This window comes from Bactrocera latifrons, unplaced genomic scaffold, assembly GCF_001853355.1.
Source record: "Bactrocera latifrons isolate USDA-ARS-PBARC rearing strain unplaced genomic scaffold, ASM185335v1 scaffold_53, whole genome shotgun sequence".
NCBI classification, from domain to species: Eukaryota; Metazoa; Arthropoda; class Insecta; order Diptera; family Tephritidae; genus Bactrocera; species Bactrocera latifrons.
Window position 1 is genome coordinate 300,978 of NW_017537190.1, and position 19,160 is coordinate 320,137.

Below are 19,160 nucleotides of genomic sequence, written 5' to 3' on the forward strand. Positions count from 1 at the left end.
TCAAAAGAGATGTCGAGTTCTCTTGCCATCACTCTTAACTCTTTCATCAGTTGAAGAGATCGAAGGTCATCCAGAASGAGGTATCTGTCGACCATCAYTGACGGTTTGTACCACTCGAATTCTTGTGTTGTTGATGAAACCGAATCACCGTAAACCTTTTCCMACAATCTCAACGATTCCACTCAAGAAATTTGTTTTGAAATACAAAACAAAAAACCGGKTCAATATTTTAGGCCTTCAAAAAGTTATTTGCAATCTTGTGCTCATTATTTGAGTGCAATTTTTTTGCCGCGAGTCACATGTCATAAAAATCTTTTCCTATAGGGTAGCTATTGCCTACACCCACGCAGATTCCAGAATGCCTRCCTTTTCACTCACTAAGCGCTGCATCTTTCGCTTAGTTGCGYTGGGATGGGAGCTTAGTACCATTGCATTTATCATTGGTAAAGTAATGCTTTATATCAAGTAATTATTACTGATTCACTTACATAAATGTAGTAGTAGCGGACATACAAAAAGTGCTTGGTATATAAATATGTATGTATGACTCGGCGTAGTTTTGTGTTTGGCTTGACATTTGGCATTTGTTTGGCCTCTGCCTCCGTCTCCACCCAACTATGTGCTATTTAAAAATTTTCATTAAAAAACACGCACTCACGGCRCCACTCACACTCACAAACACACATACACGCGAATAAATGCAAATCTATTCAAATGAGTGCATTGAGCACACCTCTTTTTCTTGATGGATGTGAGTATTTCATAGCTAAGCTTTTTTCTATTTTCGACCGCACGAAAGGTCAACTAGCGACAGACAGACACACTTTTAGCTTTACTTATAGTTTTGGACTCAAACACTAATGACTACAACACGCTGCAGTGTCATAAACACATTGGCGTCTAACATGTTTTCATTTGTTGTTTTTGTTTTTGTAGTTTTAAACTTTATACTTGAGAGACAGTGCAGCAAATACTTGTGTACATAGTACATTTAAGCTTCAATTCATTGACATTTAAAATTAGATTGACACAAACATGCTTGTCTTTCGCTACAAAGTTGCCGCAGTCCATTGGGAAAAATATAAAAGAGTAGCCCTTAACCATTTATGTTTGTAGGTATGTATGTAGGTTAGTTTCAAGCTTCTAAAAAAAGCTTTTGAAATATGGTACATTCATCAACCGACACATCCCAACTGTGTATTTAATGCTGAATTAYGCACCTTGCCCATATTTGAGTTACTACATATGTATAAAGGGTGATCAATTTCGTGGTCCATACTTTTTTAAAGGAACAATTCTGAAGCTTGAAAATTATTCGGAAATGCTTACTATCATTGGAAAGAACATGCTTTCGCATTTATTTTKTAATGATTATCTCTTTTAAATATTGACCGCTATGATTCAGATGGTCCACCCATTGTGTCTAATTTTCGATGACTCGTCCGAGCATTTCAACTGGTAACTGGTGAATGACACGCATGATGTCTTACTACAAGGCCGGAATCGAAGCGGGATTGTCCGCATAGACTTCAGACTTCACATATAACCACAGCAAAAAGTCTAATGGTGTGACATCACACGATCTTGGTGGTCAATCYACCGCACCAAACCGTGAAATTAACTGCTCAGCAAAGTGTTCTCTTAATAAATCCATTGATAAGTGCGATGCGTGGGAAGTGGCGCCATCTTATTGAAACCAAATGTAGCCAAGATCACGAGCTTCAATTTCAGGTATCAAATAGTCAGTTATCATGGCACGATGATAATCGCCATTGACGGTTATGTTCTCACCATCATTTTTGCAGAAATATGAACCGATGATTCCACCGGCCTACAAACCAAATCAAATCATTGTTTTTTCTGGATGAAATAACAGTTCTTGAATCTCTTCAGGTTGTTTTTCGTCCCAAAATGCGGCAAATGTGGTATGTAAACAACCAATTGAGCCAGAAATGGGCCTCATCGCGGAACAAAATTTTGCTCCACCAATCGGATCTTCGTGGAACTTTTCAAGAGCTCATAAAGGGAAGCGATGTCGCTATAGAAGGTCGAGCGACTTCTGTTCAAATTAGGTACACTCAGTAGACCGATTTTGTTGAGCATAAGTTCAGCCAAGCGTCCGAAGCGCATTCTTTACATAACGTGAATTTTCGTAATAAAGTTAAACGATTTGTAAACGTTGTTCAGGCGTAAGTCYTTCCATGATGAAATGCCAAACAATAATGAACAAAGATTACTTGACAGCTTGACACGACTCATGCGTAATCGGTCAAACAAATAGTGTTGAAAAAAGTACCTATACTTGGATCATAAGATAGTTTGCACATACTAGGGTGAGTCAAAAAATCGAATCCTTTTTATTGTATATTATATCCCTAAATTGTCATGAGCTGAGTCGAATTAGTCCCTGGCCGTCCATCAATGTCCGTCTGTCTGTATATACGCGAACTAGTCCTTCAGTTTTCGAGATATCGGTATGAAATTTTGCAAACGACATTTTCTTCTCAAAAAGCTGTTCATTGAACCGCTATAGTATATAACCTACAAACCGAACGAGCGGAATAAAGTAAGTGCTTGTTCTTCATTTGACGAGATATCTTCAAKAAATTKGGCRTGATGTATTGTCTAAGGCAGTGGTGTAATATCCGAAGAAATTGTTCAGATCAGATCACTATAACTRACCTGACAAACTAAATTTTCTGAGCTCAAATTAAAAAAACTAACGATCGTTTTTTACCCACCTTCATACCCACGCACACAATTGTTTAGCATGTGATATTGTTGTTGTTACAAATGTGTCAAAAAGCACACAAATCACTGCTGGCGGCACCGCTGACGGCACCGCTGACCTTAGCAAGATGTTACCAGTTTAGCGGCGACTCCAACTCTATACGCTGAAATCCGTTTGATGACCTCTGGCACATCCATAAATTAGACTTACACTTGTTTCTGTGGAACACTCATGACTGCGAAATGTTGTTATTCCCGAGATTTATGTGCGTTTGCCTTTTTGATGACGATTCTTGTGTCGTTTTATTGCTCTCAGTTGCGATTGCTGTTGTTTGCAATCACTTTGGCGCCAAAATGAAATTGTTTTTTTTTTTTTTGCTATTCTATTTTTCTTTTGCAGTCCAAAATTGTATTACAGTTAGGAATATAACAATTTRAACGAAAAATTTTATAAGTTAAAGTGCAAACTTTTAGCTGGAAATATTTTAATCTCTTCTTTTATTGTTAAAAAAATGTTGGGTTCGTTTTTTTCTAAAATTCATTTCATTTGACTGAAAAATGTCAAGAGAAGAGAGATTATTAATTTATCATGCAAATTGAGGGTTCGGCTAGAGCAACACGAGTGTATATGTTAAATTTCATTAAATTGTAAAAATCAATAGTTTCTTCCCTTTCATAGTTAGTTGGTAACTCAACCTTAAGGCAAGGACACTGGCACCTGGCGAAATTACCTTCAAAATATCAACAACTGATGAAACAAGCCTCTAATTAAGGTGCCAATAGGAATTTCGTATATTTCCGATCTACCGTTTTCAGTTTTGCAACCAGGTAGCTCATTCCATCGGCTTTTGACTTTMTTTGCCATGGTTCTATCAAGATCGTCGTATAGACAATGCATGGGCTTGTTGATGACGTTTTCGAGTGTTAGCCGTAGGTACACTATTCAAGCAATCTCGAAGTTGCTTGCTTCTGGTAGCACCTTCCACTGCTTCCCAAGACATTTCTGGCCAATATGCGATACGAGGGTTCTGCTTTGATAGCTGCTTGGCTGCGTACGTAGATGTTGACTCTGGAATTGCCGTCAGGTGCCTTAGAGGTCAGCCCTGCGGCTTTCACCATAGCAAAGCCTCAGCATAAAATATACTGCAGTGGTCCGGCAACATAAAAAATTGCCTCATGCCAAATTCTGGACAGGATTACTGCACCGTAGAGCAGAATTACTCTAACTATAGCTTTGTAGCACCAGTGCATTAGAGATAGAGAGAGCCATCAGGTTGTACCGAGTATCTGTCTACACGCATATAAAGGCGTTGCTGGCTTTAATCACTCTTTCTTCCACGTTGTGCTTCCACAGCAGTTTGCTATCCAAGACTACCTCAAGGTGCTTGGACCGAGACTCGCTTGCGATGTCCAATTCTGGACTGAGTTGAAAGCGGTGATCATAATACTGTTAATGGCCTCTAGATATCTACCCTTAGCAGCGTTTTTATGAGCTYGGCGATTTTCGTTTCTTAAAGAAATACAATACGGTAGCGCTACCCAGCATCCAAATTCGGCAGATATGATGTTTTAGCCGATGGCAAGAAGCGCTGGCAAAAATGTAATAGTATACAAAAGGTGACAATATTAAAGTAGAAAAATTAATATATATTTTGTTCAAAAAATTTTAAATAAAGTTTTCATCTTTGCCATGTTATTACAAATGTACGAAATGTTGCCTACAATTAGGCGTAATGTGAAAGTTTATCGAAGTCATGAACCTAGCACTTTCATAGTATAACAATTAAACCATCCACTCTAATGCTATAATCTTTTACGCACCATGTTAGGTGCAACAATATTCTCAAATCAATAAATAAAATGATAATGTAGCACACTAACATTCTGTAAATGTCAATTGGATATCTATAAAGCCAARGCCAATTCGTTCGACCAGTAGAGAGATGACAAAAAAAGCTAATTATGTGCCCGAAAAGCAATCCAGCACACTTAATTGCTGTCTTTGCTTGTTCCATCGACGACAATACTGTATCCCTTCTTCGCGAACGCGCTTCGTGTTTATTTATTCTTCGCTAACTAACTTTGATTAGACACTCGTTTTGCTGCTGTCGCACTCAGTTCGCTCAGATAACCGTCAWTGCGTGCTGTTAATTAAGTTCTGTATTTGTTAATGTCACCGCTTCGCGGTTTTTGTTTTTGTTTCTTTTTTTTTTTTATCATTTTGCTATGTATTCCAAGTTACATTGCTGTGTTAATTGAATTTGTCCAAGCAAATTAAATTAGTTCCTTCGACATGTCTCTCTGTAGCTCAGTATTGTGTGTGTGTGCGTGTGTGTGCGTATGTGTTTCGCACTGTTGGCGGGCCTTCAGAATTGGGTCTTAAATTGACGCATTTGATCAGGGCGTTTGGTGGCAGTCAGCAACAGGCAGTAGGCAAAGCATGCGAAAAAAATTACTCACGAACGACACAAAGCAATAAAACAATATTCGTCACGACAATCAACCAGCTGTTGTTGTATTAGTACATATATCGTATCGGATTTCCCCATAAAAGCAATAATGTAAGCGTCAATGTACCCGCCTGGCGCCGAAAATGTGGTGACTTAATTTCTCATTGCCGATTTTACTGTGACGATGGCGGCGACGAAGATGCCATTCTCGCTAGCACCCCAGCGACCGCAGGCTTTAGCCGCTAGTTGGTCTTAGTTGGTCTTAGTTGGGGGTGTGTTACTTATTGCTTAATTGCTCGATTTTGTGGGTTAATTTGTTTGTGCCCATTTTTGGCTGTTGTTGTGGCTGCTGCGAGATTCGATTGTTGATTTCGCGACCTCGTCCTGCTTTTCGTTTGTATTCTATTAACAAATATTTATTAGTGTTGCCACGTATTTAAAATTTTGAAAAAAGTTTGTATTGCTAAAATGTTTTGTTAGTTTATATAAAAAAAACACGTTTCAAGTGGCAACACAATTTTAAAGAAATTGTGTAAAAATATTTGTTGATGTACTTATGTTTGTAGGTATGTGTTCAAATATCTGCGTGGCATACAAATGCTTCAACACGCGTTACAACCATGCATACATACATACGCACATATGCTAAATTGGCAATTAATTATCTCACATACGCAAGTCGGTCTGTCTGTCTGTACGTACATACATGTACATGTAGGAACGTCTGCCCGTCTGGTTAGTGTTGATATATCAGCGAGCAACAGCTAATAAGGAAGCATGTTTCCCATTTTTTCGTTTTGTAGTATAAACATAAATTTCTTTTAATTATTTACACGTATACGGACCTATTTTAAGGCTTCCTTGTAAGTAGTAAACTCAAGCGAAATACATAATACAATAAATATAAATACATAAATACAATGTGTTTCATAAGGTTATGTCAGGTTAGGATAATCTGGTAGGTCAATAAGCCCCGCAGAGACCAGTTTGGTCCTTTGCAGTACCAGATAGAGTTCAGTTGATAGGTCATCGTTTGGGATGCCTGCGCTTGGCGCGAATTTTAACAGACTCTGTGGCCTCACTTTCGATACCTACTCCAGTGTATCATACCGTGGAGACTTCAGATGCTAACAACGAAGTCTTGCCCATGCGGGACAAATGCAGAAGAGATGCTTATTTATTTAACTGGTGCTCTGCTCTGAACATTTCCTGCAGTATTCTCGATCTGTCAGCCCCATTCTTTTCCATATATTGCCTTTATATACTTCCGATCTATCGTTTTGCTCAGGACTTTTGCTGTCTTGCACCCAGGTACCTCATCCATTGGGTTTCCCAATATTGATCACATTTCCGAATGTTAGCCTCACAGCATTCTTGACAATCTCGTCCACCTTTTCATTACCCTCGATGTCTTTGTGGCCTGGCACCCAGTAGAAGTTAAGTTGGTTGCGAGGTTGCTGTCTTGATTGCCTCTGGAATTGTCTGCAGGTGCATTAGAGGCCAGCACCGCAACTTTCTTTCGCAATAGCAAAGACCTCAGCTTGAAATATATTGCAGTGCTCCGGCAACTTAAAAGGTTGTCTTATGCCTAACTTTGGACAGTAAATTCCCGCACCAACTGCATCGTACATTTTCGAGCCATCCGTATAGATGTTTAAAGTGTTAAGCGTTGCTAACAGTTTGCTGTTCAAGGTACTTGGTGTGGTCCTTGAGAGAGAGAGTTGTATCCAATTTATAGATGGGAACCCGCATAGAGAAATTTTGTGCTTTCTTCTGAACACCAGCAAATCTGTTTTCTTTTGGTTCAACTCCAGACCCGCTTTCGATGCCCGTTTGTGGACAGTATTAAGAGTGGTGGTCATAATACTGCTAATAGTCTGTAGACACCTTCCCGTTTTTAAGATGGCAATGTCGTTCGCATATGCCACTATCATAGGGGCATATGCAACCTTCTAGGTTCCTTAACAGTTTATTCACCACTAATGTCAATAGAAGCGGAGATAACACTCCACCTCGGGGAGTACCTCTTCTTGGTAGTTTTAGCGTGGTTCCATTCTGCTCTTACCCGTTTAGACGTCAAAAGACTTCAGATCTAGCGTTGTATAGCAAGATCAACACTTATTGACTGGATACTCTTCAGAATTCCATAAAGACATTGTTGAACGCTCCAGAAATATCCGCGATTTCCTTATATTCATGAGCCCTTTCGATATTAAATACCAGTGTATGGAGTGCAGTCTCTACTGATCTGCCCTTAGTATATGCGTGCTGCGCCTTGGACAAGCTTCTAAGGGGCRCTTTATTCTTTAGCYTTTAGCATGGAGAGACAGARTGCATTCTGTAGCATTGTTGGAATGATTCCGTCCATACCGAGAGATTACGCTTAGAAATTTTGTGCTAATTTGACATCTTGCCATTTACAGTTTTCAGCGATTCTGCTGCGATCAGACCCGCATACGAGTTTAATGACGGAGTTATTAATGGAATGGCTAATCAGTTCATATATTCCTTGAACAGCGTTCTTAAACCCGGTATTACCATTTGTTATGAGTGCTCAGCTCTCTAAAGCAGGTTGCGCTACGGCTACAACCTATACTTGAAAGACACTTCAGTGGTCTGTTATGGTGAAATTCAAGRTTTCTCAACAGAAAACACTCCTAAATTTTGATCCGTCTATGATAAGCTCTATGCGCCTCTTCCACAGCGATTCGAGCCGATCACATGTTTCTCGCGGGTTAGGGTACAGTCTCCAGAAACGCAGTGTTCACACCTACTTTTTTGTCATATATTTACATATATATGACTGTACATGTACATATATGATACTAACAAAAACAACTCTTGAAGTGTTGACCAGCTGCCAGCGTCGCTTGACCACACTAAAAGAAGTTAATTGTTAGTGTTAACTGCATATAATACTAATTTTTCTATGTTTATACATACATATGTACACATTCGTCGTGCCTCCTCATACAGCACCATGCACTATAATTAAAAGCCACACTAAAATAAAACCATAATTCCAGTTGTAATGTCAAGTCATTAAAACTAATAATGTCATTAATAAAATACTCACTCGCTGCACTTGTAAATCCAACAAACCGTTGTGGCGCTTGAGGAGTCRTGCTGCTGGAAGGGACGTACGTCTGCCATCAGTTAACCAAAAGGGAGGCCGCAACCAATTTTTTGACGCGCAAAACTTACAACTTTTAATAATGTTTCACTGTTATCGCGAGAGCAATCTGTTGTTAAGTCTTTAGCGCTATATAGTATAYAAATATGTACATATGTATGTTCTTTAGCTGCCATATCTGGGGTTGTTCGTTTATTTTCATATACTTTTCGTATTGCACACTGTGRGCAAAAAATATYAAGATCRTTTGTCGAATAATTTTTTTTTTTTTTGTAAGTTGTCAGTGACATCCGTGCCAAATGTCACACCAAAAGTAACATTAGTGTTTAGTGTTGAGTATACGTTTGCCTTTCTGAAGTACATAAAGTGCATTCGGCGATTTTTTCGATGGATGAAACTCCATTAAATTTTTCGTCCGGAATCAAATTTCTGGTGCCAAAACGTTCAGAATATTGCAAAAGGCCTTCGGTATTAATTAATGTCGGGAGCAAATGTTTTAGATTGGTACAAATTATTCAAAGGGAGTCAAGAAGGTGTTGACAACATCAACTGATCATCAACACGTCAATAAATTTAAGCTTTTTGGTGCTTAAGAATCGACAAATAACAGTAGGAGATCTTACTGGCATCGTTGGAATATCGGAGGGATTTTGAATATCTACCTTTTGAAAAAATCACAAAATATTTGTAAAATATGTTTCTTTGGAATAGTTCGGTGCCAACAGTCTTAAACATTTTGTCGGTGAACTGACATCATTCAAAAATTGTTTGAAACAGACTTAGAGCTTCTTAAACACGAAMATGAAAACATCTTAAACTCAAGTTSWGATGTGCAGGAAAGAACGGATTTTTAGCAAAGCATGACATTTTTTTCTATCGTGCAGCACTACAGACATACTCTTCCTWCTTCAAGCAATACTATGAACTTTAAGAATAATTGTTCTTAGGTACTATTTCTAATAAAGATCTATATGAACGGTTTTAACCACATAMTGTTAACACAATCGGTCAGATCCAAACTTCTGCTGTTCTTGTATAATAAATTGTAACTGTATATGTATATCTATGACGAGTAATATCTCCGTCGTCCATATTATGCCTTTAGATCTCTTGTGTCATAAGCTGATAACTTTCCATACGCTGTCACCCGAACCAAATGTTATTGGGCTCAAATTGCAAAACTTCMACAAAATATATAAAAAATAAATATATATAAATGTGACACAGTTGTATGGGTGAAAACTTGAAAAGTGCAACAATATAATTTCGACCTTCCCACTTGATAATCGAGTGTCAAAAAAATTACTCAGCATATATTCGTACATAATTATGCATTTTAATATTTTATTTGATGGCAACAAGTTGAGTCGAATCGYTTACGTCATATTTTTTTGGAATACTGAACAGAATGTGTAGCGACTCGTACAGCGCTGTTAAAAACAATTAAAATATTATCCAAATAGTTTTGTTGAATGTTATTGAGACGATAGTTTTTTGTCGGAAATAAATACGGTTTGTTCCAGTTCTGATCCGATAGTCGCGATAACTCTATTCTGATTTGATCATGATCGTGTACCACCTTACAACTTTTGCCACAATTTTGTCGTAAGAGTCCACAATTTTTCTCTAGAACACTTAAATTTTGGTGCCGCTGATGGCATCCACATTTCTTTGCTCTTGTTTTATGGGCTTTTGTAACAAAACTTGATGACAGTTCATGGCTGAAATATTGGTTTGCCGCAGACGGCTTGTRGTGCACCCAGAATCAACTCGTGATTTAAGTCAAAAGTAACTTTAGGTTTTCTTCTCTACATGGTTTCCTTAGAAACTATGATGAACTACGTACCGACTTATGTAATATTTCTAGATATGCAAAATGGTTTGACCAATGGTTTCCGTTCCGCAAGAATTTCATTTTTTTGTAATGTGAAAATTAAAAAATTAGCTTCTGAGATTTAACCGGTATTAGATTACAATYATTAAAGAATTTCTCGGTAGTAAATATATATTAGGTTGTCAAAGAAGTCTTGCGGTATTTTCCCTAGTTGGCGCTGAGGGCGCATAGTTCTAGTTTTATTCGTCGCATCGGGTCATGCTATACCGTTTTGGAAAGCTCATTTCACGCGCCAACACGTGTTTGATTGATTGTCGTTTCTTTTAAGTCGTTCGTGAGTTATAGCGTCGCAAACATGTAGCAAAATAGAGAGAAAATACAGCATATTTTATAGTACTACTACGATAAAGGCAAAAATGCATCTCAAGTCGCCAATAAAATTTGTGCAGTTTATGGACCCGATACAGTTTCCATTTCCACCGCACAACCATGGTTTCAACATTTTCGTTCTGGTGTAGAGGTGGTCGAAGATGCGCCACGCTCCGGAAGGCCTGTCGTCGAAAATTGCGATAAAATCGCCGAATTGGTCGAAAGAGACCGGCATAGTAGCTGCCGTAGCATCGGTCAAGAGCTGGGCATGAGTCATCAAACAAATTTTATGAACAAATGAAAATTCAAAAAAAAAATACCGCAAGAAATACTGCAAGACTTTTTGGACAACCTATTATATACAGACACCGCCTTCCAAACATCTGAATAAAAAGCGGCATATATCCATTATTTGCTTAAGCCAATAACTACCCTGCTGGAAAGTACACCAATTGCGAACTAGTTTGATATTAATGCAGTTATATGTAAGATTGTGTGATTCAATGTCAAGTGGTATTCCATGAGGCAACACTCTTTTCAAAGTCATCTCTATGACGACTGTTACTTGATTTGTACTCAGTTTGCGTTTCCATTTCTTAAAGAACATACTTACGCCAGAACCAGGTTCTGTGACCAAGCAAACAAGGAGACAGATTTTCACAAAAAGATTTGTTCACTRAATACCGATGAACCTCTCTTTTGGCTGAAAGAATACCTTAATGAACAAATTTGTTGCATTTAGAGTAGTGATAATCCGTAAGTCATTATTGACACACTGTTTCATCCTCAAAATGGCACAGTTTGGTAGGCTTTATATGCATATGGAATCAATAATGAAGCCGGCCATAAATTTACAGTCAATGGGAAACTCTTTGGGGGCATGAGTAATGATTTTTTCGTGCCTGAAATGGGTGATGTTAATTTGGACGACCTTTTGTTCTGACATGACGGCGCTACACGCGGAAAATCCGGCAAATATCAGTATATCTCTACATATATATATTATTTAGACTTTAGACATCCCCACAGAAAAAAGTCTAACGATGTGATGTCATACGATCTAGGGGGCTAATCGACCAGCCCAAAATGTGAAATTATCTGCTCACCGAGGTATTCTCTCAATAAATCCATTGATCTATGTGATGTGTGGAAAGTGGCGCCGTTTTGTTGAGACCAAATGTCGTCGAGATCACAAACTTCAATATCAGGCATCTAATAATCGGTTATCATGCCGCTATAACGGTCGCRTCTTCAGTTCTTCCACAAACAATAGTTTGCAATCGTTCAATTTGCGATATTGATATAAAATACGCCAAGTCGTTCCTACGTCACTCCGAGTTGCTGCGAACGGCGCCAAATCAACTCTCCACGGTCTGTTAAATGTGAGGGGGACTACCTTAAAATGGTATATATTTGCAAAATTCCCACTAGTCCTCAACTAGTTTCTACTTCTCTGATGKGTATGTCGAAACATAGATCCGACTATTGGTACGCCATTTCATAACTTGCCGCATATTTTCAGCCTCTTCACAAAACACTCACACTAATGCCTAACTGTACAGTGCTGAGTGGGTATTCACGAGATACAAATGTCCACAATTTCTAAACAAGCTAAAACAAAAGTGCCCGAGTACGTAGGTATGCATTCAAAAATRTGCTATTCCTAGAATGGACGGCATCAAATAAATGCTGACAAAGAYGTAACAGCGCAAGGGCCGCGGMGGTTGGTCCGCGTTCTCGCACACGCTTACACAAGTTGGAGCAACAACTACAGCGGCCACAACTATAAAGTGGCAAAAGTAACAATATACCATATACTGATGCCAGCAACAACAACAGCGCAGTAGGCACAGCATCAGCAGCAAGAGGCACCGCCGCCACTGCCRTGCCACAACACAATCAGCAATCGTTTATCTATTTTTGACGAATCCACAAAGTTCGTTAACACCAAAACTTATGCCATAAAATAAAATAGACCGGGGAACAGCAACAGSGCACAGCGCCGCCGCTATCACGTACCACAAGCGTCAACAAGATGTCGGTCATGTCGGTAGGTGTTGTACTGTGGTGGAGGCCGTGTTGGTGGCGGCCGGCGGGTGTAGTGTGCTGCGTATATTTACGAACGAATTAGTTGAGAAGAAATATTGTGTGTATAGTATTGCCAACAGCATTCGACGCTCGTGCTGCTGGCAGCAGTGGTGGTGTTGATGGTGTATCGACCCATCGGACGCATTTCGGCCGCCGTTGCACATAATTTAAGCGAATTAATGTTGTTACATGTTGCTCTGCGTCTATTTATAAACGGCGGCARTTTTCATAAATAAAAGTGGCTGAAACATAATATTCTCAATTGGAAAGSCTTTCGYCGCCCAAAAWTTGTGTAAGCAAATTTGRAGCGATTGGATTATTAGCTTTGGAATAACACTTTTTGAATATGAAAATCAAAAACAATATTATTCCTATTATTCCTATATTTATGGCAGATTAGCGCTGCATTTACTACATTTATTTTTATAATTTAATTTTTTTTAATGAATAGTGCTTAGGTTGACTTAAAGAGTTACAAATCGTCACCTGTACTTGCAAGCCAGTTTTGTGTTTTTGTGCAATTTTTTTTTGAGTCATTTTGTTTTGTAAAATAATGTGCATTTACAGGATTTAATGCACATTAAAATTGGTGATTTTGAAAAATTCTGGCTTCCCTTGCTTCCTTGCCCGATCTCTCCAAAAAAAAAAAAACAAAAAGGATTGGCGGTGTGCCAAATTCGTCTGCTTCAAAGTATCTCAAATCCCAAACGCAAAATAAAATTTGTATTATTATAGATGCATAAAGATCGAAGAGCTACTCAAAATTTTCATTTTTGACAAAATGGCGGCTTCCCAAAAATGTCGTATTTGTTTTAATTTACATATTAGAATAGCTTAAACAATTGAAGTTACTATCAACAAGTAAAGAAGAACTTATTTTGGGTGTAACTAARCATTTTACACTCTTGCAACTTGCAAGCTTCAAAGCCAGGAWAATACCTTAAAGTGTAWAAAGTGAAACAGAGGATCGAAATCGAAGCAATTTAATACATAGAAATACTATACTATACTCAGAGACATACATACGAGGTGTGTTCAAAAAGTATCGCGAATTTTGTGTTTTTTCAAAAATTATTTATTTTATCATGAATATCTATTTTGTCCCCTTCAAAGTAGTAATCCCCATGAGATATTATACACTTGTGCCAACGATTTTTCCAATCTACGAAGTACTTCAAAAAATCATTTTTTTTTTTTTTTTATATTCTTCAGCTCCTCCTTCGATGCCGTCTTTATCTCGTCAAGAGAAGCGTAACGTCGTCCTTTCATGGGCCTCTTCAGTTTAGGGAACAAGAAAAAGTCACACGGGGCCAGATCTGGGGAATACGGTGGCTGCGGCATCATTAGTGTGTTGTTTTTGACCAAAAAGTCGCGCACAAGCAACGATGTGTGAGCAGGGACGTTTTCGTGGTGCAGAAGCCAATTTTTGTCACATCATCACATTCAACATTCGGAATGCATCCGCGCACTTAATTTCGTTTTTCACACAAAATTTGATATAGGTTCTTTAATCCATTTTTTTGAATAGGAAAAAATCCAAGACGATCCAAAACACTTGCAAGCAAAGCAGCTGTCAACAATTAAATGAACATTCAAAATGGCCGAGCTTGTCGGCATAAGTGAGAGACATGAGTACCAACATAACGCCACAAAAAATACGAAATTCGAATATACCTAACTCGCGAAAATTCAAAATTCGCGATACTTTTTGAACACACCTCGTATGTATAAGCTTTAGTGAAAAACCGAAAATCATTATTATTATAAATATAAATAAAACGCAAAATATTTGATTATTCAACAATATTTACTCTATCGCCTTCAAAGTAATCCCCACCAGATGAGATACAGATATGCTAACGATTTTCCAGTCCTCGAAACACTTTTCATAAGCATTTTTTGAGATGGTCATAGCTCCTTCAGCGAATTTTGTTTTACTTCTTTGATCGACTGCAAACGGATTATAACGAGCGGCAATTTAACTTTGGACCGTTTTTAACGCATTTTCTCGCGCAAACGCCTCAATGCGGCCAAACTAGAGCTTCTTATTGACCGTCTGTCCCTCCGGAACAAATTCATGATGCACCAAACCACGAATATCGTAAAAAACAAAGAGCACTAGCTTGATTTTTGAGCCGCTTTGACGTGGTTTTCTTGGTTTCGGCTCGTTTTATCCCTCCATTCCGATGATTGTTGACTTGTTTGTTGTAAAACTCATAAACCCATATCTTATAGGGAATTATATTGCTCTCCATGAATATGGGAATGGAATTCGCGCGATCAGGCATGCCTAAAGAGATTTGAGATTTATTGGGACGAGTCGGGCAATAACGAATTTCATACCCAAAATCTCCACGAAAATCATTTGTAACGGACTCGCGAGAGGTAACGAAAAAATACATATGTTTAATGATGATCGGTATCTTGATTTTAATCAGTCATTTTGAACCTATAGTTGTATGCTGTATGTGTAAATTTCATTAAGATCGGATGAGTAGTTCGCAAGAAATCTTGACAACAGAATTCGAAAACACAGTTTCGGCGGCGTCGAATGGTTTTTAAGGCTGTAGCTCCAAAACTATTACACAGAATAACTTGAAAATGTAGGATAATATTGTAGAGATGTTATAGAATGAAATAAGATAATAAAAAAAATCGATTGTTTTTTTTTTTTGGAGTCGTGAAATCCATGTAACTTTTTAAGAAAGTATTCCGGGGTTTTAGCTAAAATATGAATGCTTTGAAGGTCGAAAAAATCATTGATGTAGTTGTTTTCTTTACCTGAGAATAATTGTTATTAGATTGATAATTTTAACTTTGTTTTCGAACACAATGCTATTACCCTGGATTCTTCAATAATTGGTATACCATTTTTTCTTAAACTGAAAAGTGTTGCAAGTAAATAGTAAATCTTCACTATTTTCTGACCACCAGAATAACAGCATATGTACGCCTCGGGAACCATGTTCGTTTTTGGATTAAGTCGAATTATTTACTTCACTTTTTATCAAGTTTTCGTAAAAGCGCCGAAATGTAGGCAACATTTGAAGAAATTACTCAAGATGGACAATAAAATTTGATTATTTTGTGTAGTGTGGAATATTAGTAAAACTTAAATAAGTAAATTATTAACCTTTTTAGACATGATATTATAGCATACCTGATAATTTTATCAAATTTGGCATTTTTCTACGACAAAACTCTTAATTGCTTTCAAAATATATAATCTGTGAAAGAATTATAATTAATCTTATAAATATAAATTATCAAATAAACCAAAAATTTAAGAAGGCACAAATTCAAAACACATGAGCTTGAACAACATTTCTAACTAATACTTAAGTAAACCGTTATATATGTATATATTTATCTAAGACCTCCCAATAAGCACTTCTCACTTAATTATTTGCTTTAAAAACGTGTGGTTAAAAGTAAAAATTTAAAAGTACTCGAAAAGAAGAAAAATCAACCCGAGTAAATACCGTAGTTTGCTGCACACGGGTAGGTCCCGTTTATTTGTTCGGCGGTGATAAGCTTAAGTGGCATTGCCTTTAAATTGCTACACATTCTTTAACCGCTAAAGTGCATTTGCGTTTCCTAGAAATCTATGTGTTTACTATATTTACTTATTTAAGCTTTTTGTATTTCGTATTTTTATAAACCGATTTTCTTTGTTGCTCAATGAGTTGTAATAATGTGCGCCTTAAAAGCTCCACGCACTCATTGTCAACTCCATAACATACATACATATAYAATATATAAATAAGTACAYTAATACATACGTACAAGTAACTGTARCTAATATGCTATTATCTGTTATTTGCCTGCCATTACAGCTATAATGGTTATTTACCGCAAGGTGATCGCGGTCGCAGACGTTCAAAATTCGTACTTTACAAACGTACAGAGCCGAACGGTGTGAAACGTTCCAAACACTATATCGTCCAATCGCCACAGACATCGAAAGCTATATTAGATGCCAATCAACATTCAATTTCGTACACACTATCACGCAATCAAGCTGTCATAGTGGAATACAAAGAAGACACGGAAACGGATATGTTTCAGGTAAGAGCACGTCGTTTTACTTTATTAAAGTGTGGTACTTTATCTAAAATAAAGGGTGTTTATAGTACTATGAAGGGATTACTTTGATAATTTATTTGTCAGGAACACAATAACKGCTTCCAGGTATTAATAAAAAATGCTTTGGAATGTAGATTACCCAGTCTTCTGTTGAATTCTGGGACATTTGTAATGCGCTTGCTAGTGTACGGGTTTTAACCTTTGTGTATTTTACTATCTTTATCTAGGAATATTATTAGAGTTTTAATATTTACATATGTTTACAACGTCGCTGACCCTATAAAGTATTTATCAGTATATAAAATGATCAGCTGTAGAGCTACATACATAGATATGCTGATCCTTAATAATGCCAGATAGAGGCTTAGTTTAATTTGAGGCGAAGTTATCTAAGACGAGTTCTACACAAGGCCGAACATTAGTAGATTTGGCATTCCAGCGTCTATCGCATGCCTACTTCGCTACACTTACTGCATGTGTCATCGTTAATAATGCCCATCCGGCTCGCCAAGTGACGTTAGTAGGCTGTGACCTGTCATTAGGCTAATAATTGACCTGCAGTCCTTTCGAGACCCTGTAGTAAAAAACATGCTAGTTTTCCTATGCGTGTTTTCCTATGGGTTGCTTGCACATAATGTTGCACTTTTGATAATCTTATCAGCTACTTCGTTTCTCGGATTTTCTTTGTTGCCTGGAACCCTAGATGTATGCAGCTARTTTTTGACAGTCGTCACATCTACTGCCTCCCTTCTTCTCTCTAGCATATTGCGATGTGATATGACCTTACTTACTACCTGTCTATAGACATATACATACATTGATATTCTTTCCTTCGCTTTTCTGACCGCWAATACTTCCGCCTGAAAGATACTGCAATTAGCTTAAAGGGTTGCCTGAGATCCAGCTCAGAACAGTAGATTCCGGCTGCCACTCCATTAGCCATTTTTGTTCCGCCTGTATATACTATACATGTTACAAGTTCCTCTGGCGAGTTGCTTGCTYCTTCGCCAATCCGCCGTCTTTTGACGTGACTTCAGTCCTTCTTTCTCAAATAAGGCGTAAAGCCATATGGTCTCTTTTACCCAACCTCTACTATGCACTTGATAAAAGCTTCCAGATTAAAAAAATTTACTTATTCCTTTCGGATAAGAAGCCTAGCCAGGAAGTTGACGGCCTCAAAAAAATGTCAATCAAGGTGATCGTTGATATTTTCGTAATTTTAATTTTAATTTTTTTTTGACATAAAATAAATTTTATTTTGTAGTTCAATAATACCTCTTAATATATAATCAAAAAAAATCGGATGTGATGTGTTTTTAATCTTCCATAATAAAATTGGAAAAAATTACTCTTTTTGACGGTATCAAAGGTATCCTTCTATATTTCCCAAATAGATTTCAAAAGTTTTTACTAAATTTTAAAATTTAATGCAAAAGCTTTACAAAATTTCATCACCTTCAAATTTTACTTCGGTTCTTTTATAAAAGTTAYGAAATGCTCTTCAACTTTTTTATAGTTAAGTGCATATTAGTAATTATATACACAAATTATCTTTATATATAAAAATTACGTTGTTTGTCCGCGATAAAGTCCTAAACTACTGAACCGATTTTAGTAAAATTTAGCACACTATGTCCAGTTCGAACCAACTTAGAAGCTRGGATAGTAAAAACCATTCATAAATAAAAAATGCAGTGAAAGCTCTATTAAATGGACGCTTTATTAAGCGGACAATAATATTAACTGGAGACATTTAGAAAGCAGCCTTAAATACGATATTTTTTCTAATAAATTTTTTTTCACTGTATTGAATATTTTATTATATGAATAATAGTATAAAATTTATACCACAACAACGTTCGGCCGGATCCACAAGTATTATTATAAATTTCGCCAGAGTAGAGGTGAAGTTCAATGCAAATTAAAATATTTATTTTTCCACAGAGTTACAAAGATATGAGCGACGTTGTGTATAACGCCTCTACAATATAATTTGCAGCAGTTCATTTGATTATGTATTCAATTATTGTTAAGTGTGCACTTTATTGTGTTTACTGTAACTAATAGAATGAGAAATTATATTACCSTTGTTCCTGTTTCACTAGTTTATTTAGTTTGTTGTCATCAATAAAAATGGCAKAAATATATTTTGTGTCGTCTTTTGTACTCGCCTTATTTATTCAATTTTTAATTTGTTTGCTTTGACGAACATTTTAACAAACATTACTGGGAACGATACATATAGATATGTGATACAAATTTATGAYAAAGGGACGGGGCATAATTGCTGTTTTAGAATTTTATTGCTTCTTGTTTAAATTTCTCCGATGAATTTATCATAGTTTCATTAAATTCTAATATAGATGAGAGAAACTTGTACGAAGTAGTCGACACGCCTTAAAAATCTAAAATTCTCTTATCTAAAGCTGTAAATAGAAATAAAGTTTCATCGAGAGAAATAGCCACAGAA

The 19,160-nt window shown here is 37.1% G+C and overlaps 1 protein-coding gene across 3 annotated transcripts in view; it reads left to right on the plus strand.

Moving 5' to 3' along the window:
* LOC108974156 (protein pellino) overlaps positions 1-19,160 on the plus strand; it is a 100,366-nt gene that overhangs the window by 73,101 nt on the left and 8,105 nt on the right. For all 3 annotated transcript variants that reach the window (XM_018941839.1, XM_018941841.1, XM_018941840.1), the window contains exon 4: positions 16,441-16,672. In XM_018941839.1, coding sequence (XP_018797384.1) covers positions 16,441-16,672 — 232 coding nt within the window. The remainder of the gene's footprint in view (positions 1-16,440; positions 16,673-19,160) is intronic.